This window comes from Euphorbia lathyris, chromosome 2 (genome assembly GCF_963576675.1).
Source record: "Euphorbia lathyris chromosome 2, ddEupLath1.1, whole genome shotgun sequence".
NCBI classification, from domain to species: domain Eukaryota; kingdom Viridiplantae; phylum Streptophyta; class Magnoliopsida; order Malpighiales; family Euphorbiaceae; genus Euphorbia; species Euphorbia lathyris.
This window is the reverse complement of record NC_088911.1, coordinates 50,815,862-50,837,813: the sequence shown is the minus strand read 5'-3', so window position 1 is coordinate 50,837,813 and position 21,952 is coordinate 50,815,862. Positions and strand designations below refer to the sequence as shown.

Below are 21,952 nucleotides of genomic sequence, written 5' to 3'. Positions count from 1 at the left end.
AGTGCAAATTTAGCCGTAATGTATGAAATTTTGCAAATTTAACCCTAACGTTTTCAAATAAGATCAAATTTAGCACTGCTTTATCGAAAATTTTAAAAAATTGGTTTAACCGTTATTTAATTGTTATGTCGAACTTTCCAAACAAGTTTTAAATTGAAGCAGTTTCGTACATTTTTTGTAATTTTTTTTGTAACTATATTAAATCGAAAATACCGGTCAAATCAAATTTTTTCTAACTTTCGATAAAACATGGCTAAAATTGATCTTAAATTTGTGTTATTTTATATGTTAAAATTAAATCTGTATCCCCACTGATCCATTAAAATGTTAGGATGATGATGGCATCCTTTCACTAAGCCCGAGCCTGGAGCCAAGAGACGAGAATAGTGAAGACCGGGAAAACCAGCCCAGTACGCGGGCGTACTCACCAAGGCGCGGGGCGTGAAGGACCCAGTTCTCGAAGATTTGCCCAGAAGTTCAGGAACGCGGGGCGTGGATTCGGCGTCGGAGGAGAAACCAACCCAGGAGGGCAAGCACGCGGGGCGTAGTCCCGAAGGCGCTCCGCGTGAAGTTCACCACCCATGGTCACCAGAAGCAGAAGCTCCAATACGCGGGGAGTGACTCCAGGAACGCCACGCGTAAAGTCCTCCGCGAAGACTCTTCCGGATCAGGTGTCGCGTTACGCGGAGCGTACCAAGACCCACGCGGGGCGTGGGCTGCTGAGAGAATACTTCTCCTCCAAGCTCTTAGCAAGAGGGGACCATTACTGTTGGTGTTTATTTACTGTTTTGCCACCAACCCTTATTTACTAAACTACCATGGACTCTTTCCTTTCCCATCCTACCCTTAGGCACATACTTTGCTCAAAACCCTATTCATGGATTTTTGGTCTTTATCCTTGTTATTTTGGAGAGTATTTAAACCCTCCTCTTTGTAATGTTCCTCAACTTTGAATGAATTAAAACTAAAAGCCTCCATTGGAGCTTGGATTATCAATCCTTGGGTTTACTCAACCTTCTAGTTTAGCTAGAGAAGTTTGTATTCTTTGTTGGTTTACGATTAAAACCTTCAATCGATTTCAATCTACATCAGTTGGTATCAGAGCTGAGTCGTTTTCCTTCCGGAGACTTCTTCTCGGAAATGGTTCAACCCCGTATCACAAACGAAACCACCGGATCCATGGAGCAACGAGTTGAGACACTAGAAGGAAACGTGAAGCATATCACGGAGTCTCTAAGAGCGATAGAGGAGAAGCACGACACGAGCACCCGAGATATTCGTCTCATTCTTGAAGAACTCACCATAACAACCCGCAATACTCAAGCTCTCTTAACCGGAGAGCCTCACCGGTGGCAAGAAGAACAAGCCCGTCCTCTACTTGACCGACAACCGACACCACCACCAAGGAGAACTTATGCACCCCAAGCCATGGACCCTCGGGTTCAAGAGGTAAGACAGACTAATCCCGTAATCATTAGAAATGCGGATAGTGATAGTGATAGGGACTTGTTTGATGATTACGACATGCCTTGGATTGCTAGGAATATGGGGATTAGGATGGATGATAATGTTATGCATGATAGACCTAGACATGATGTGCATGTGAATGATGTTGTTAGTCCCGCGCATGTGCATGCCGGGAATATGGATATTGTGCATAATGATGTTGTAGGTGGTTATAAGAGGGAGAATGTTGGTTTGAATGACCCGTATGGGGGTCGAGGTAATGAAAGAGGCGGATATAGAGGCGAGCCGAACGTGAGAATGGGGTTTGGAGGCAATTTCGAGAGGGACGACGCCTTCAAATTGAAAGTAGACTTACTGTCATTCGGGGGAGAACTCGACATAGAGGGTTTTCTCGATTGGTTGTTAGAGGTGGAACGGTTCTTTGATTATGCGGGCATACCGGAGGATCGGAAAGTCCGTTTGGTCGCTTACCAATTGAAAGGAGGAGCTTCAGTTTGGTGGGATAATATGAAAGAGGGGATAAGAAGAGGAGGAAGGGAGCCGATCAGATCTTGGCTTAGAATGAAGTCCATGTTGCGGGAGAGGTTTCTACCACCCGACTATGAGCAGTACATTTACAGTTCCTATCAGAATTGTTCTCAAGGTGCTAGGAGTGTGCACGAATACACCTCGGAGTTCTTGCGGCTTTCGGCAAGGGCTAACTTGTCGGAAGCCGAAAGCCAAAAGACTTCAAGGTATCTTGAAGGATTGAGGTACAACATCCAAGATCAGATTGGAACATAGATGGTGATTCGGGTGCAAGACGCCCGTAATTTAGCATTGAAAGTCGAGGCACAGTTGAGTTTGAGGGGACGTGAAGGCTATAGAAGAGCCGGGGCTGAGAGCACTTATGGAGGGAGAGGAGCTCCCAAGGGAATTGATAAGGGTAAAGGAGTTGCAAGTTCAAGCGATTCCAAGGCGCCAAGTGCGGGAAAGACACCTAGTGGAGATGTGAGGCCTTTTAAGGCGACACAACCCCCTAGGGGAAACAACCCCTATGCGAGACCGACTCTATTCAAATGCTTCCGATGTAATGAGTCGGGCCACCGCTCTAATGAGTGTCCCAATAGGAGAAGTGCCAACATGGTTGAGCGATACGACGACGATGATGAGTATGATGAGGAAGGGGATGTTTGTTGTGATCCCATTAATGATGAGTACAAGGGAGAGTATGAAGGGGGGGCAGGCTATACATGTGGTGAGGAGACTCTTGATCTCGAGTAGAGTGGAGACGGACCAAAGACATCAATTGTTCCGAACTCGATGTTTAGTTCAAGGGGTAAAGTGCAATGTGATAATTGACAGTGGTAGCCAAGAGAACATCATTAGCGACACAGCGACTAAGAGGTTCGGGTTGGCTATCGAAGCACATCCGAGTCCGTATAGTGTGGGTTGGATCAAGAATGTCGGGGAGTTGAAAGTCACTCAAAGGTGTAGGGTACCTCTTGAGATAAGAGAATATCGGGATGAGGTCTATTGTGACATCGTAGAGATGGATGCTTGCCACCTACTGTTGGGACGTCCGTGGCAATTTGATAGGGATGCTACCCATGACGGAAGAAAGAACACCTATCGGTTTGTGAAGGGCGGGATTCGTTATGTGCTTACACCTCTTGTAGGGGAATCCAAAGGCAAGGAGAAATCTACGTTGATCGTTTTCCCAACTCACAAGGCGTTCATTAACGAGTGTGAGGAAAGTCAAACGGTCTATGTAGTGATGGTGAAATCTAGTACACCGTCGGACAGGGTAGGTAGCGAAGGGGAAGAAGTTCCGGAAGAAGTCGGAAATTTGCTTAATGAGTTTCGTGACGTGTTTTCGGAAGAGTTACCATATGGGCTACCACCCCTACGGGACATCCAACACCATATCGATCTTGTGCCGGGAGCTAGCTTACCTAGTCTTCCTCATTATCGGATGAGTCCCAAAGAGAGTGAAGTGATGAAGGAGAAGGTGGAAGAGCTGATAAGAATGGGCTATGTTAGGGAGAGCATGAGTCCATATGCGGTGCCGGCCTTGTTGACGCCCAAGAAAGATGGGTCGTGGAGGATGTGTGTGGACAGCCGGGCCATCAACAAGATCACTATTCGGTACAAGTTTCCAATTCCCCGACTTGATGACATGCTTGATCAATTGAGCGGATCCAAGGTCTTTTCCAAGATTGATTTGAGGAGTGGGTACCACCAAATCCGGATCAAGGCGGGAGATGAATGGAAAACGGCGTTTAAGACGCGTGATGGGTTGTATGAGTGGCTAGTGATGCCATTCGGGATGACCAATGCACCAAGTACGTTTATGAGGTTGATGAACCAAGTATTGCGTCCGGTGATTGGTAAGTTTATGGTGGTCTACTTTGACGACATCCTCATCCATAGTAAGACGTTGGAAGAACATGTGGAGCATTTATGGATCGTACTAGTATTGCTTCGGGAGAACCAACTCTTTGCCAACACTAAGAAGTGTGATTTTGTGATGGAAAGCTTGGTGTTCCTCGGGTATGTGTTCAGTGGGAGTGGTATCCGGGTTGATGAAGATAAAGTTAGAGCAATTCGGGAGTGGCCGACTCCGAAGACCGTCGGGGACATTAGGAGCTTTCACGGGTTGGCTACTTTCTACAGACGGTTCATCCGGAATTTCAGCGCTATTGTGGCTCCCATGACCGAGTGGTTGAAGAAGGGTAGAGGTTTCAAGTGGGGAGATGAGCAAGAGAGCAACTTCGCCTTGATAAAGGAAAAGCTAAGTACCGCTCCGGTTTTAGCATTTCCAGATTTTGATAAGCTTTTCGAAGTTGAGTGTGATGCAATTGGAGTTGGAGTTGGGGGTGTATTAATGCAAGAGAAGAGGCCCATAGGTTATTTCAGTGAGAAATTGTGTGAGTCAAGACAGAAGTGGGCCACCTATGACAAGGAGTTTTATGCGGTAGTGCGGGCTCTCAAGACGTGGGAACACTATCTCATTGGGAAGGAGTTTATATTGTACACCGACCACCAAGCCCTCAAGTACTTGGGAAGTCAAAAGCAACTCCGGAGCTCCATGCATGCTAGATGGTCCGCTTTCTTGGATAAGTTTCCTTATCAACTTCTTCACAAAGCGGGTCAACAAAACAAAGTGGCGGATGCCTTGAGCCGTAGGATAGCCCTCTTAAAAACAGTGGCTTTGGAGTTAGTGGATTTTGAGCACATCAAGGAAGAATATGAGGAGGATCCGGACTTTGGGCTTGAATGGGAGAAATGTAGGAGAGGTACCGAAGAGAGTGGGTATCAATCAGTGGATGGGTTTCTCATGAGGGGTAGCCAACTGTGTCTTCCAAACACATCCATACGGGAAAGAGTTATCCGAGAGTTACACGGAGGGGTGTTGGGGGGACACTTTGGAAGAGACAAAACCTTTGAAGCGGTTAACTCCCGTTACTATTGGCCTAGAGTAAGGAGGGACGTGGCGTACATCGTGGAGCGATGTGAGGAGTGCCAATCATCCAAGGGGCATGCTACTAATGCCGGATTACGCATGCATCTTCCAATACCGGAGACCATTTGGGAAGATCTCTCCATGGACTTTGTGTTGGGGTTGCCAAGGACTCAACGGGGTATGGACTCCATCTTTATGGTGGTGGATAGATTCTCGAAGATGGCCCACTTTATCCCGTATAGGAAGACCAATGACGCCACCGCCATCGCCAAGTTGTTTTTCTGTGAAGTAGTGAGACTACATGGGGTTCCAAAGAGCATAGTGTCAGATAGGGACACGAAGTTTGTAAGCCACTTTTGGCGGACTCTTTGGGCCATTCTTGGAACCACATTAAAGTTTAGCACCACGGCCCACCCCCAAACAGATGGACAGACCGAAGCGGTAAACCGGACTTTGGGGAATTTATTGAGAAGCAAGTGTCGAGACAAACCCAAGATGTGGGATTATATGCTCGCCCAAGCCGAGTTTGCCTATAACTCCGCCACGAGTTCTACTACCGGGAAGTCCCCTTTCGAGATAGTATACACCAAGGCACCCAACCACTCACTTGATTTGAGCGAAGTCCCCAAGGGGGAGAAGAAGAGCGTAGCCGCACATAACTTGGCCAATGACTATCATAAAATGCACCAAGAAGTACGACATCGCATTGAAAAGAAGAATAGTCGGGTCAAAACCAAGGTGGATGAGCACCGACGGGATGTACAGTTTGAGGTGGGGGATGAGGTGATGGTGTACTTGGGCAAAGAACGTCTTATGCATGCCCCAAGTAGTAAGCTGAGGCCGAGGAAGTATGGCCCCTACCGGATCACGAAGAAGATTAGTGCCAACGCGTATCAACTAACCCTTCCCAATTGGCTTGGGAAAATGTCTTCTTCTTTTAACGTGCAGGATCTTAGCTTGTGGAAGCCGGAGGGAACGTTGCCAACCAAGGCATCGGGAGCGGAGTCCGACTCTTTCAAAGAAGGGGAGAATGATGAGGGCATCCTTTCACTAAGCCCGAGCCCGGAGCCAAAAGACGAGAATAGTGAAGACCGGGAAAACCAGCCCAATACGCGGGACGTACTCACTAAGGCGCGGGGCGTGAAGGACCCAATTCTCGAAGATTTGCCCAGAAGTTCAGGAACGAGGGGCGTCCGTCTAGGAGCGTGGGGCGTGGATTCGGCATCGGAGGAGAAACCAACCCAGGAGGGCAAGCACGCGGGGCGTAGTCCCGAAGGCGCTCCGCGTGAAGTTCACCACCCATGGTCACCAAAAGCAGAAGCTCCAATACGCAGGGCGTGACTCGAGGAACGCCACGCGTAAAGTCCTCCGCGAAGACTCTTCCGGATCAGGGGCCGCGTTACGCGGAGCATACCTAGGGGTGGGCAAAAAACCCGGTCAAACCGATAATCGAACCGAAAACCGGCAATCCGAACCGGAAGAAGCGGTTAACCGAACCGACGGTTTTCTTAATGGTTAAAAAAATAGATAGGTACCGGTTTCGGTTTCGATTTTGGGTTAGAGTGTACAAAAACCGTGGTTAACGGTTAACCGAACTGTTTAATAAATATAAATTAAAAAAAATATATATAGGCCATTTGACGATAAAGGCAAAACAAATATAAATATAAATACATAGATTATACAGCTTAATGTAAATACATAGATTATAACATAGATTAATATAAATATATAACATAGATTACACTGCTTTATGTTGTAATAAGTATTTTGACGAAATATTATTTACATTTCTTTATGTTTTAAATGTAAACTTGATGGATTGTTTTTTAATTCGGTACTTATGTTTGAATTCTAAACTTTTATATGAATTCGTTTCGTTTGAATTTTTGAAATTATGTGTATTTTAATATTGTTTAAAATTTTAGGTTTGGGTAAAAATTTATCCGTTGATTTTTGGTTAACTAATGAGAATTGTTTAAAAACCGTTAACCAAAAAACCTAAGCGAAATTAATGGTTAACTGGTTGATGGTTAACCGATTGATATGGGCCGGTTTCGGTTTGGATGGTTAAAAAACCATTGATATCGGTTCGGTTAATTTTTTTACCTAATGGACCGGTTAACCAAACTGTGCCCACCCCTAAGCATACCAAGACCCACGCGGGGCGTGGGCTGCTGAGAGAATACTTCTCCTCCAAGCTCTTATCAAGAGGGGACCATTACTGTTGGTGTTTATTTACTGTTTTGCCACCAACCCTTATTTACTAAACTACCATGGACTCTTTCCTTTCCCATCCTACCCTTAGGCACATACTTTGCCCAAAACCCTATTCATGGGTTTTTGGTCTTTATCCTTGTTATTTTGGAGAGTATTTAAACCCTCCTCTTCGTAATGTTCCTCAACTTTGAATGAATTAAAACTAAAAGCCTCCATTGGAGCTTGGATTATCAATCCTTGGGTTTACTCAACCTTCTAGTTTAGCTAGAGAAGTTTGTATTCTTTGTTGGTTTACGATTAAAACCTTCAGTCGATTTCAATCTACATCATAGAATTAAATTTATCCGGATTAAAGTATAAAAAGGCAAACAATTACATGGGAAGGATTGTAGAATTTTTCGGTCAAGTGTTAACTTAGGTATATTAAACCTAATTTATAACTAAAGATGAATTTTAACTGCAACCGAAAATGTAAATTCATACCTATATTCGTAATTGTTGGTACATACATTACATTACTCTTTTTTTTTTTTTTGGTCTCTACATTACATTACTTTTAATCAAACATAAAATCTTAGTATTTAATAACTAAAAGAATCCATCAGAAAAAAAAAAAAAAACTAAAAGAAAAATAATGAATCAACACGATTGACCTTGTACCTACTATATATGCAGATATTTTATTTTAAATTAGCTCGGTCGTTCTCGTTCCTACTCATCAATTGCTCCTCTTCTCAATTCTCACCGGAAAACCACCTTTCATCTTTGCCGTTAAATAGGAAATGTATTCCGGCTCCACTGCAGGATCCGCCGGCACAACTTTGAACCTACTTAAAACTCCGGCAACCACCCTCTTCATCTGCAAGAAGGCCATATCCTTCCCCAAACAAAGTCTTGGGCCAGCCTGAAAAACTGGGTAAGTGTAAGCATCTCTTCCTACAAAATTCCATTTCTCATTAGCGAAATCTCTCTCCAGCCACCTCTCCGGTTTATAATCAGCCCAATCCTCGCCCCACAACTTCTCCAACCTTCCCATTGCATATGGATGATAAGTAACGTTTGTTCCCCTCCTCACCACCGTACCATCAGGCAAAACGTCGTCGCTTTCTGCTAATTTTGTGTCCGCCGGCACCGGAGGATACAGCCTCATGCTCTCACATAAAGAAGCATGAGTGTAAATCATGTCCTTCACTTCTTCAAATGCTGGCGTTTCTGATTTCTCGTTTATTTCTTCAACAACTTTAGATTCAATGTTTGTGTTTTTGGATAGAAGCCAGAAATACCATGTTAAAGCGGCGGAAGTGGTGTCGCGGCCAGCTAATATAAAGCTAATCACGATATCGGTGACAAAAGTTTCATCGGAATGGCCGGAGCTTAAGAATCTTGATAAAAGATCAACAGATTGATCAGGCGAAGAGTTCTTCTTTAATTCTTCCTTCTTTTCCTTGACTAATTTTAAAGCGAAATCACGCACTTGAGAAACGGCTTGACGGAGTTTTCTTTCAGATCCGATGTTGAAAGCTCTTTTGATCTTCCAAAAGGTTAGAAACCTTTGACTGCTAATTCTGACACTATCTTCAAACGCTTCAGCGAAGTTAGCTCGAGGCAAAGAAGGTAAGAGATATGCAGGATCGTAACCGAAAGAAATTTTACAGATATTATCAAAAGCAAATCGTTGAAGAATATCCTGAAAATCAAGAACAGTGCCGTTTTCGGCGGCGGATGAAAGGATTGGGATTAAACGATCGTAAAGTTCAGTATCAACGACAGTTTCAACAAATTTGCGCAGAGATTTAGTGTTGAATTCGTGACTGGCGACTTGTCTCTGAAATTTCCAAGTAGCGCCATCTGTATTGAAAATGCCGTCGCCGAGAAAATCAAAAAGCATAGTGTGAGAAATATTGCCTTTCTGGTAGAGGTGGAAATGAGACTTGAGCATATGTTGGACATTGGCCGGATTCCCTGTGATGATACTACGGACGCCGAAAGGCCGATTGACGACGAATGTTGCAGAAGGTGAGTTTTGGATGTTTTCAGATATCCAATCGTTTTTACGATTGGCGTTAGCTTTTAGAGCAAAATAGTGACCTATTAAAGGGTATGATTTGGAGAGATAGGTTGAGGTTGAAGTTGATTTTCTGGAATTGAAATTGAAGAGGAAGAAGATAAGTGAAAGCAGGAAAATAGAAAGAGCAAGTTGAATTAGGATGAACATGATGATGAGATTTGAGAAGCAGAAAGAAAGAATACATGTTGAACAAAGCGATTTAGTTAATATTTATACTGAAATTTTAGTATTAATCTATCTCATACTGTATATGTATTCCTGATATTTGACCAACTTTCCTGCCTTTCACATTTTGTATGATTCTTTTTTGTAAAATTGATATGTGAGACTCAAGTTTAATATGTCTGGAAGGCTACTTTTGAAAAAACATTTTGTGGAAGTTTATATTTTTAAGTAAAATCAATTTTTCTCTTATTTAATGGAAAATTTAAATAAATTTAAATAGACTACTGATTTGATCATAATTAACTGTTTCAAGCATCAATTTAGTTTAAAATAAAATAATGATTGTAAAACAAACAATTTGTTAAAATACAAACATATAAGCGGCTAAAAGTGCTGAAATTAAAATACTGCAAAATTAATTTAGTTAAATACAGTGATCAAATTAGCCATTTTACCCAGAAGCAAATATCAATTTTAATTCTTTATTTATTTGTTTGACAAGGAAATGAAATTGAATAGAAAAAGATGTAGGTGGATGGTTGGAAATTGCATAGAAAGCTAAAGGTGAGTTGATTTTGAGCTGACAAAATTCAGGACGCAAGTGTAGTCGTCACACATTGATATCAATTGCTAAATTTGACTTTCATTTCACGCCATATGGTTTTGATATATGCAGCCGTTAGGGCTGCATATATGAGCTTAAAAATACTTTTTTGTATTTTTTTTTATAAAGTGGCACATATCATTTTATTAACTTAAAAATACAAGTACAACACGAAATAAATAGGAATAAAACCTCCATCTCATACACGTAAAGATCCACAAGAGGAAGAAAAGATTACAAAGAGCAATGCATAGACTACAAAGAGCAGCAAAAAGACTACCAAGAGCAATAAACACAAAAAAAAATACAAATACAACAAACATAGAAATCATATCCTTCTCATAAGTCGAATTCCGTTGAAAAACCGTTGTAATCCATACTTCATCATTTAAGCTCTTCTGGATGTTTGGATCCGAGTCCTTTTTGTTTGTGCATCCACGCAGATCTATAAATCTACGGACAAGATAAACTTTTTCCGCTCTTGCTAAGACCGAAAAAAAAATAAAAGAAAGAAGTATAACTCACAAGTGTAGATCTGGCGGAAAAAGAAGTTCAAGAAAGAATATAGACTTCAAACTAACCAGAAAATGTAACTAAAAAACTAAAAACGAAAACTAAAATATAAATGGGAGGAGGAAGAAGGAAGACAAGCTTCATTCTTCCTCCCCGGAGTAGATCTAATTAGAAATGAGTCAATGGAATATATGAAAAAACAAAGAAAAAAGAAAAGAAGACTAGAGAAGGGAAGAAGGAGTTCTCGGAGAAGAAGAAAAGAAAGAGATAGGTGAGACCTTATCACTCTATATGGATATTGAAAATAAAAAATATTCTTTTGTATTTTCAATATCCATATTTAGGTGCTTTCTATATTTATTTTGTTTTTCATAAAGTAAATTTTACTTTGTTTTTTTTTTTACCATTGGATGAGCGTACTTTGTTAAAGTTCATCATCATCCAATGGTGGAAAAAACAAAATAAGGCTTACTTTGTCAAAAACAAAGTAAACATAGTCTAACCCTCCATATTTATTATGCATTGAACTTTTAAATAATCAAAACTCATTTATTGCAATAATATATTCTTTTATATTTTTAATATCTATATTTATTATATATTGAACTTCTATCATTTTTGGAAAAATGCAGATTTACCCGTAACTATTAATTTATGTAATTTTATCCTAACAATATCAAGTAATTTCAATTTTATTCCTACACAATAGAAAATTTGAACTAACTGATTTGACAGTTATTTGACTATCACATCAGATATTCCAAAGAAGTTCGTCATAAAATAAAACAGTTATTTGTATTTTGACGGGTTTTATGCAGTTTTTTCTGACTAACTTTTATCTGACAGATTTAAATATTACAATTTTGACAGGTTTATTTGTAACTCTGTTAGTAACAGAATAAATATTTTAGGATGTTTGTAAGGTCTTATGCTACAATTAAATAACGAGTTGAATAACAGTGAAACAATCTGTTTAAATTCGTAGTTACAGGTAAATCTGCACTTTTCCGAAAATGATAGAAGTTCAATGTATAATAAATGTAGATATTAAAAATATAAAAGAATATATTATTGCAATAAATGAGTTTTAGTGTATTTAAAAGTTCAATGCATAACAAATATGGATATTGAAAATACAAAAAAAAAAATTATTCTTATGCAGCCCTAAGGGCTCCATATATCAAAACCGTATTATTATTAGTCATAATAACAAAAATACATTGTCGTTGAATCTGGAAACAGACTGAAAACCAGCCAAATGTCTGGTGTGGATCTGGATTATATTGAGTTTAATGATCTTCAAAAATCTTGTAAAAATTGGAGTCAATTCGGGACACAACAATTCAATCGGGACTCGGAGTGATCCCATTTTTTGTTCTAAAACAATTTAAAACAAAAATAAAAAGGTAAGAAAAAACTATTATTTTTACAAAATTTGAAGCTTAAACCCATTAGTTTCATACAACAATGCATTAAATGTTCTTTCTACCTAAATAATAAAAAGTTAACTCAAATATTAATAGTTAATTTGATGTGAATTATTGTAATCAAACCTAAACATGTGGATGATTAATCCATATCGCTTATTAGGTTACAGTTAAGAAAAATAATTATCATTTCCAAATGATATATAGTTGGTTTATAATTTTAAATTATATATATACATAATTTATTTATTTATTACGTCATTCAATTTGACAATCCGAGTTATTTGGTTAAACCAAGCAATCTATGATCCAATTATAAATCTGATTTGATGTCATGTCCAGTTCTGATAACACTACAAAAATATCAAGGATGTTGAAGGTACAACTTCTTCACGAAACACTAAGAGCACTTTCAATCTTTCATATCCATAAACACTCAATATACATGCTACATCAAAGACACATCATCACTATTTTTTGATTAAAGATTGGTTAGCGAGGAAGGGTAAGCGGCGGACATCCCAGCTATGCTGGCACCCCCACCACAGACCCAAAAAAGTCCGAACCAAATTTATTAAAAGAGTAAATAAATGTCATAATACAAAAAGAAAAAAGAATAAAATGAAGCTAAAGAATTAGGAAAAGCGATAAACGCAACATCCTACACGATCATGAAAAAAGACCGATCCACAAAAATCTGGGACAACATCCCACCAAGTCGAAATTGTTGCCGTCCGTCCATAATTTGCAAGCGAATCCGCAACATGATTTCCTTCACGAAAAATATGAGACACCACAAAAGCCACAGAATCGGTCTGATTTAAACAATTGAACCATTTTTGTCTAAGCAACCAAGGGACCGAACAAGATTTAGATTTGAACATCTGCACAACATACATTGAGTCGCTTTCAAGCCAAATTTTCTGCCAACCTTTGCTGATAGCCATGTCAATGGCATAAATAGCAGCAGATAGTTCAGCAAGATAAGCAAAGGAACTTTCAATCGGAAAGGCAAACGCACCAAGGCACATGCCAGTATGCGAGCGATAAATACCTCCGCAACCCGCAGGACCAAGAGCACCCATGACAGACGCATCAGTATTGATCTTAATCCAATCCCTCGGAGGTGGTTGCCAAAAAATCGGAGTAATGTGCGGAGCCTTAGCAAGACGCTTTTCAATCCCGAGCTCACCTAAGATTTGAAGTTCAACTAGCGAATTCCAAACGGAGCCCCGTCCAGTGTGAGCAGATTCACGAACAGCTCCCCAAATCCGTCTCAGCGTGATGGAAGTATCAACCCTCTCATCCTCAAAAATGGACCTATTACGAGCAAGCCATAGAACCCAAATTGTATTAACAATTGCAGCCGCCCATAAATCAGCGATTTGAGTACTGAAACGTTGAATAACAGCATGATCAACTAGATTCTTAAGAGTCGAGTCTGTGTTAATTTGTCTTCCAAACAATGAGCTAACACCATGCCAAATAAATTTGGAAAACCGACAGGAGATAAAAAGGTGGTCCAACGTTTCAGAATCTAACAAGCACAAACTGCAACGAGAAACAACTTGACAACCACGCAACTGAAGCTGATCATGTGTTGGCAAATACCCAAGATAAGCCCGCCATCCAATAAGCGAGTGTGTAGGAGGAACACTCTGACACCTTAAAAATTACTCCAAGGCTGTTGAGTAGGAGGAAATCTAAGCCAAGCGTACAAGAGCTTAACAGTTAAAACCCCACTCGTAGCAGGCTTCCAAACACAAATATCAACATCGTCCCTACCCCGCCTAATATTCTGCAATCTATTCTCCACATCCGCATGTAACACGGGTAGATTGTGCCAATTATTACCATCCAAATAATCCTCCACCAAATCAAAACAACGACGCTGTTGACTAGCAGATAGGCCAACCTGTGCAGCCAGTGAAGGATGCATCCAGGCCCCATTCCAAAAATTAAGTTCAGAGTGCTGACCAATCCACCAAAAACAGTGATGCTCAACTTCAGAATAAATGGATTTTATCGAGCCCCAAATAGAAGAATTCATGATATAATGTTGTGACTGTCCCGCTTTATTGAGAAAATGAGTTCTAAGTAAGTTAAAGCAGAGAGACTTTTCTTGAAGAAGACCCCAAGCCATCTTTCCATTCAACGCTTTGTTTAGAATAGATAGATTCTTGATTCCAAGACCTCCATCCTTGAAGTTTTGACAACAAATTTTCCAAGGGACAGTGACAAGCTTCTTGCAATTAATGGACCCAAACCAAATAAAATTCCTCATATGCCTAGTCATACGTGTAAGCAGCGCAGAGGGCCACTTATAAATGCTAAAAGAGTGAATGAAGCTACCAGTAATTACAGAATTTACCAGAGCCACTCTCCCAGCCATAGACAAACAATGCCCTTTCCATTTAGCAAAGTGAGCAAGCACCCTATCCATCAAACTAGTCAGATGTCGTGTCTTTGGTAAACCAAAAAACAAAGGGACTCCAAGATAGCGAAATAGAACAGACCCTTGACGAATACCAATAATATCAACAAGACGATTACCACGTCCAGAAGAAACAAAGGAGCCCAGAAATAATTCAGATTTGTTCCAACTAACACACTGACCCGAGATAGATCCATACAACTCAAATACACCTTTAATAACAGCTAGATTACTCGAAGAGGCTCTGCAGAAGAGAAGAATGTCATCAGCATAAAATAAATGAGTCGGAAACACCTTTGCAGAAGTATATTGCATTGGAGCAAGTCGCCCAGTATCCACGAGGTGAAGCAACCAACGACTAAGAAAGTCCTCGGCAATACCAAACAATATAGGAGACATCGGATCGCCTTATCGAACCCCTCTTGAACATCTGAAATATCCACTAATGGCTCCATTGTTCAAAATTGAAATCCGAGATGCAGATAAAACATTCAGAATCCAGTCTCTGAATTGAATAGAGAAACCAAAAGCGTCCATCACGGCAAGTAAAAAATTCCAATTTAAAGTGTCAAAAGCTTTCCTGATGTCAACCTTCAAGGCTAAGTTCCCTCCAAAACACTTTTTACGAAGCATATTAGTGCCTTCAGAAGCAAGCGAAATGCATTGGTGAATACTTCGTCCAGGAATAAATCCAAATTGATTCTGAGAAACAATGCGAGATGCAATAGAAGCGAGTCCATCAGCCAAAATTTTTGCAATTATTTTATAACTAAAGTTGCTCATTGCAATAGGCCTATACTGATCAAGAGATATCGCACCCTCCACCTTCGGGATAAGGACCATAATACTGGAGCACAGGCCAGGATGTATCATGCCACTCATAAAGAAGCTTTTGACAACAGCAAACACATCAGCACCAACAATATCCCAAAAAGACTGAAAAAAGACCCCAGAAAACCCATCAGGTCCAGGAGAACTACTGTTATCCATTGCAAAGACTGCCATACGAACTTCATTCATATCCGGACAACGAGTAAGCAAATCATTATCCAAGTCAGAGACAAGATGTGGAACAACCTCATAAACTAGATCATAATTCTGCGGTAAGACCTCGTCATTTTTAAAAAGACTTGAATAAAATTCAGCAATATGCGTCCCAATTTGATTCGGATTAAAGACCAGCTCATCCTCAATTTGAAGCACCAAAATCCCAGAGGCAGCAGCTCGAATAGATGCCATACGATGGAAGAAGCTGGTATTTCGATCTCCCTCCTTAAGCCATCTAACTCTGCTCTTGTCACGCAAAAAAGCCTCCTTTCTATGCAAAATATTATCCAAGTGTGCATGAGCATTCATCTCCTCATGATGTAGTTCAGGAGTAAACCCATTCTCAGAGATTTCTGCTTGCACACGGGCCAGATCCATCTCAGCATCAGTGAGACACATATCAATGTTACCAAAAACCACTTTATTCCAGTGACGAAGCACCGGCCGAAGTCGCCTGAGTTTATCGCATAAAGCTTGCATAGGAGGTAAGCTAGGATGCATTCCATTCCAAAAATCAGCAATCACCTCCCTAATCCCCGGATGCAGAATCCACATAGACTGAAATCTGAATCTAGAGATAGGGCGATTCCCCTTGGAGCAGCTAAACATCAAAGGGCAATGGTCAGAGTGATGTCGCGGCAAAGCCAAACTGCAAATCGATTCCCATAAGTCCGAGAATAAAGCAGATAATAAAACTCTATCCAGCCGACATTCAACCCGCGCAGAGCCAGACCTACCATTAGACCAAGTAAAGAAGGCCCCATGAGTAGGACCATCAACAAAAGAACCAGAATCAATAAAATCACGAAACTCCCTACAAGGACGCAAAGCAAGAGCCCGTCCCGATTTCTCATGAGATCCAAGGACAGAATTAAAATCTCCAAGAAGCACCCAATGCCCATTCAACCTATTTTGATGAGCCAAAATATCATCAAACATAGTGATACGTCTATTTGCCCAAATGCTCCCGTAAACAAAGCAGACAAAAGTATTTAAATTAGACAAACTCAGAATAACAAATTGTTCATGTTTGAAACAAATATTGGTAACCATGGAAGAATTAATCTTTGCAAAAACCCATAGAGTTGGAAGCTCCTTATTGTTCATAGCAATTAAAGACAAACCAAGCCTTCTCCAGAAGGCCTCATTAACAGAACTGAACTCCACCATAGGCTCAGCTAAACAAAGAAAATCCGGTTTATGAAGAGAACACAAATGATGCAAGTAACCCTGAGTATCCCTATTAAGAATACCCCTACAATTCCAGTAAAGAAAGATCATTTAAAACGGACCGGAGGTTTACTGGCTCGTTTGTTTCGAGCTGGCAAATTCTCCGTTGTTGTCATAATTTTTTCCCTCCGCCTTACTTTCTTAGTGCTAACTGTGTTCCAGCTATTGTCATCCTCCTCTGCCATATCAGCCCAGGATTTAGTACGGGATGATGATTCAGATGCTGAATCAGCTCCCTCATATCTAGTGAGAATATTGTCCATTCCAGGTGAATCTGGCCTATTAGTTTTATCACAACTGAATTCATCCTCCTTCCTAAGTTGCGGGATGCCAGGTAGAACAACCTCCACCACACAACCAGTATCAACAGGAGGCCTAAGCTCAGAAACAATCCGTGAAGTGGCATGTTGAACAGGCACCTCGGTCTGAATTGCATTAGACTTTTTCACAAACTTCCTCTCCTGTGAAACCATTGTACGTTTTTTTTCAATAACCGGAGCCTCTAGAACCTTTTCCAATGGTTTTTTATTTTTCCTGCAGTCATAAGCCCTGTGGCCAATGTTTGAACAAACTTTACAGAAGCTTGGTAATCTCTCATACACCACATCAATCCAAATTTGTTTTCCTTCTCTCTCAATACCCATTTTAATAGGAAGCTCATTCATCAAATCCACATCAATTAACATTCTAGCATAATGACCAAACTCACCTTCAAGAGTGGTATTATCAAATCGTATAAGCCCTCCAATACCCTTTGAAATATCTGAAAGAATTTGAGGATCCCAATACTCCCATGGAAGAGAATATAATCTAACCCAAACCTGAGCATTTGTAGACTTCTCAGCATAGGGGTCAAAGTCCGGAACCCATGGTTGCAAACGGAAAGTACCTGGCTTAGTATTGATAATGCCCCGCGCTAACAACTGATTCTTGATCTCATGGGATCCCAAAACCACATGAAAAAAGCCTCTCCCGATAGATATCAGTCGCCAAGAATCCTTCAAACCCCAAACCTTTGTTAAAGTTTTCTTAAGAGAAAGAACCTTCCATGGGGCATCTCCTTTGTTTAAGATTAACCTGCCAATCAGAGATGAGGAGCAAAGGGCCGCACGTCTATCATAGGCAGATTGAGAAATTCTAACCGACCGAAGACCGCCAATATCAGAAATCACAGCAGACGAGCAAGGAGTCGGATCCAGATTCCCAGCAAGGACCTTCGCAAATGACCTGCCCTGCACCGCCAAATTAGGCTTTCTCAAAGGATCCTGTGAAATCGAAGCAATCTGTGGTTGCGGGATACGCGATTGCGAATTATGAAAAGGGGCCTTTGGATTAAAGAGAGCCTCTATACCGAGGTAGTTATCTAGATAATCCATATATACACTCCATTTTATCAATTTATTTCTAGTTCAAAAAAAAAACTCCTCAATTAACTCTATATCATATATTTTTTTAATATATATATATATATAATTAGCCAAAAAAACTTAATCAATCACTTAATATCTATTGGATGGTTGATAAATGTTTAATATATATTTTTTATATTATAAGTGTTTAATATAAATTCTCTCCAATGGAAGGGAGTTCAATAGAAGATATAATGTTTGATTCATTTTATTTCATTGTAAGCATTCTAATTTAGTTGAGCCAAAAGATTCTTCTTTTGATAAAAAAAAAGGATATGATGATGGCTAGCAAGATACGAGGAACCCATCCCAACACGAGCTTTGTACCAATAAGATGCATCAGGTATAAAGCATAACTAACTGGACACGTGGATCAGTAGCAATAAGATGCATCACGCATAAAGCATAACTAACTGGACACGTGGACCAGTAGCAATATCGGATTCCAAAGATACGCTCATAATCCCGATGTTGCGCCATAAAATACAAAAAAGGGAAAGGTGTATGGTGCATTAGCCAATCAATCACTCATACGTGGAAAGGTTATTCAATAGCATGTATATTTCTATTGTCTATAACTATCTCATCTTGAGATATCAGAAGATACTTAATCATTTTATCAAACACTTTGCTTTCAAGTCTCACTACTTTCTCTAAGTAGCCTGCTAACTTAAGCATCGGAGAGGGGACGTCGGACTTTGCTCCCTCCCTGACCGTTTGCTCTTTCCATTCAGGTGATTCCAGTTTAGCCAAATCGTTACATTTTGTGGATTAAGAGACATCATGAGGTGCGACGAGTGGATGTTACTTCGTACAAATGGCTCACTTAAATAGTTTCGTGGTTCAGCCAGTCCTTCAGTAAAAATAGGATATTCCTAGTACTTCGGCTACACATAATCATGGCTTAATAGACGCTAATAATAATGTTCTAGAGCCTCTGCATATCATGTGAACTTTAGATCAGAAAATTGATGTCTGTTTAAGATCTTTGGATCACGAACAACGTCGCTTTATGGATGGGATAACAAAGAAATTGATATATATTATAGGTCATGTTCACGAATCCATGAATATTTTAAGAGATAAACATGCAATATAGATGGTGGTGATGAGGGTCAAGCTCAAGGAGGCAAAAGAGGTGAATAGACATGTGGACAGGCATGGCTCTACAACCTATTATACAGGACATCACATCATCCAAACATGTTCAAGAAAAAGAGAATCCTTAGAATAATCTCAACCTGAGGTAGTTACAGGAAGATTGAAGGAGAAAAATGTTAGTCTAACATACCGAAGGCGTTATCATTCACCCACACCTCCCAAGCAAGTACATCAACTCGAAGATTCTAGATCCCCAAAGCAACGTCGAGGCACTCGTCATGATACCATCAACTCTTTCATACATCATTATGAAGCAAATTGTCACAGGCTATACAGATCTAGATATCCTGCACTTAGAAATCCTTGATCAGATCCAAAGCCATGAGTGGAGGAGGCATCTTCCTTGAATGAGGATGTATATAATCTCATTAGGGACGAGCTTCAACACGCCATGAAGGATGAAGGATTAGAATCAAGACTGTTAGAAACTACTAATGTGGATACTCATCTTAGTGCAGAGATTATGAATCAGTCCATGCCATGGGGATTCAAATATCCACTCCTCAAAGACTGTAATGGTATGACTGACCCTACTTTGCGTGTTAAAATTTCTCAGGGCACTTAAAATGATGACAGCTACAGATGCTCTCATGTGTCGGTTGTTTTCAACAACATTGAAGGACTCCGCATGTTATTAGTATGATCAGTTGATATTAGGTTCTATCAGATCATTCAAACAAATGTCATAGGAGTTTACTGAATATTTCATCATCTCGATTCCTAAGAGTAAGATGATGTAAGATCTAAATTATCTAGTGCATGAATCAATCAAATCTTTGAAGGAATGGGTGGAGAGGTTTTAGTGAACGGTCATCCAGATTAAACATATGAATGTTGATGGGACAGTGGAAGCTATGGTAAGAAATTGCCGAAGTAAGGACTTGTCAAAAGAATTGACTATGTGCAAGCTAAAACATTTTCAGACCTGATAAGGAGGACACGTGATTTTGGCAAATGGGATGGTCACCACTTAATCAATTACTAAAGGGTAGGCTGGGACCAAACCATCACCTGAAGGAGTCTAAAAACAACAAGGGCAAGGATGAGCATAAGAGATCCAAAGAGCAAATAGATTGAAACTATACTTTTATCAATGCTCCAAGGAATGAAATTTTATAATGTGTACAGTCAAACAAACAACACACTCATTATCCACCAAAGCTAAAAGCATAAGGCCAAAGGCATAACGGTCTATATTGTGAAGATCATGATACTGAAGATTGCAGATATTTGGTAGTGGATATTAACAAAATGGCATAGACTGGTAAGTTGGAAAAATTTCTCAAGAATGCAATCAAAGCAAGGGATGTTGAAACACATTTCCACAATGATTTTGATTTGACAAAATTATTTAAATTAGAATTGAATCCCTAAGATAAAATATTCCAACACATTAAATTTAAATGCTTTGATTTATTTGTTACTAATGTGTTTGTTCAAGTGTTGTTTGAGCTGTTAATCCATAAGTGTAAAAGATATTAAGAACAAAGCCCAAAGCCCATTAAGCAAGGTCAAGGCCCAAGCAAACAGATCCAAGCTTATGAATCAACTCAGCCCAGCAAGAAGAAGGATCCAGAAGGCTTGCTAAACTGCTTCACAACAAAGCCACTGAGTTCAACGGACAACAGACAAAGCAGAAGTTGACTTAGCAAACTTGGAGACAAAGGCTACCCAAATAAGGAGAAGTTTCAGTTGAGCCAGAATAGTTGTCGTTCCGCTATCCAGGAATCTTTACCATAAATGGAGAGACAACCTGACGCATACTGACCAAAAGCTTTTGAAGAACTGATCAAGATAGAAAAGACTACGTACTTATTGGTCGATGACACTGAGCACTGAGGAGTGAAAGGACAGTAGAGTCGTCTCCCTACAACGGTTATAAAAGCTTTGCTAGATTATTTATGACTAGTACGAGTAAAATAAACGGAATTGAAATGCGAAATTGACACGAGGATTTTTGGAGAAAATTCTATTTTATTGATGAAATATAGTTTGATTGCAAGTGCTAAGAAGAAAACAAGAAATTACCATTGAAATTATTTCTATACAAAAGATAAATAAGGGAATTGAGCTTAAAACAAATTAGGGACAAAAGTGGAAATTGGAATATAAAATTGTAATTGAAAATAATAAATTTGAAGCTAATAAATGACTATTTGACTAATGAGACCTTAAGTTGCAATCGACTTTAAATTCATAAACAAAACGAACGATTTGAATCATTGATGAAGAGCACCGTTGATTTAATCTGGAGGTGTGTGACTTTCTATATGCCGGATATCTTACATGTTTTTCACTTAATGACCATTTATTTTTAATTTTCGAAATTGTTTTTTTATCTAAATTTGAAACAACTGTTTTTAAAAAAAAAAATTAATTAATAGTTGTTAGCTATCTGTAACAACAAATAAAAAAATTATAAAACAAACGGAGTCTTAGTTTATGAAATTTGATATATTTACCATATAATCTTATTAATTTCGGTCAATTCTAGGTTTTAATCCTATTAATTTAAATTAAATACGAGAAGGGTTATAAATCGAGTGAGAAACAATTAACGGGATAACAATTGGAGACAGCAAATTTCTTTTGAACAAACTGCGAGAATTTAGGTAGAGAATAAATGTAATGTTGCTGGTTGTTGATTAATTTTAAGTAGCTCATTAATACTATACTTTTATATAAAATAAACCAAAAATAACGTTTTAAATTTAATTTCGCAAATTGCATTGCAGTGCAGCAGCTCTCTCTATCTCTCTGTC

General features: G+C 39.6%; 1 protein-coding gene across 1 annotated transcript; it reads right to left on the bottom strand.

The window, feature by feature from the left end:
* Positions 1–7,602: 7,602 nt before the first annotated feature.
* LOC136218159 (cytochrome P450 94A2-like) lies at positions 7,603–9,403 on the bottom strand. Its single transcript, XM_066004922.1, has one exon. It carries the CDS (start codon positions 9,345–9,347, stop codon positions 7,851–7,853), a length of 1,497 nt encoding a protein of 498 aa, XP_065860994.1. The 5' UTR covers positions 9,348–9,403; the 3' UTR covers positions 7,603–7,850.
* Positions 9,404–21,952: the final 12,549 nt, after the last annotated feature.

Bases quoted from the DNA above. Each gene is read 5' to 3' on its own strand.
- LOC136218159 (XM_066004922.1), bottom strand. From the start codon at position 9,347: ATGTTCATCCTAATTCAACTTGCTCTTTCTATTTTCCTGCTTTCACTT.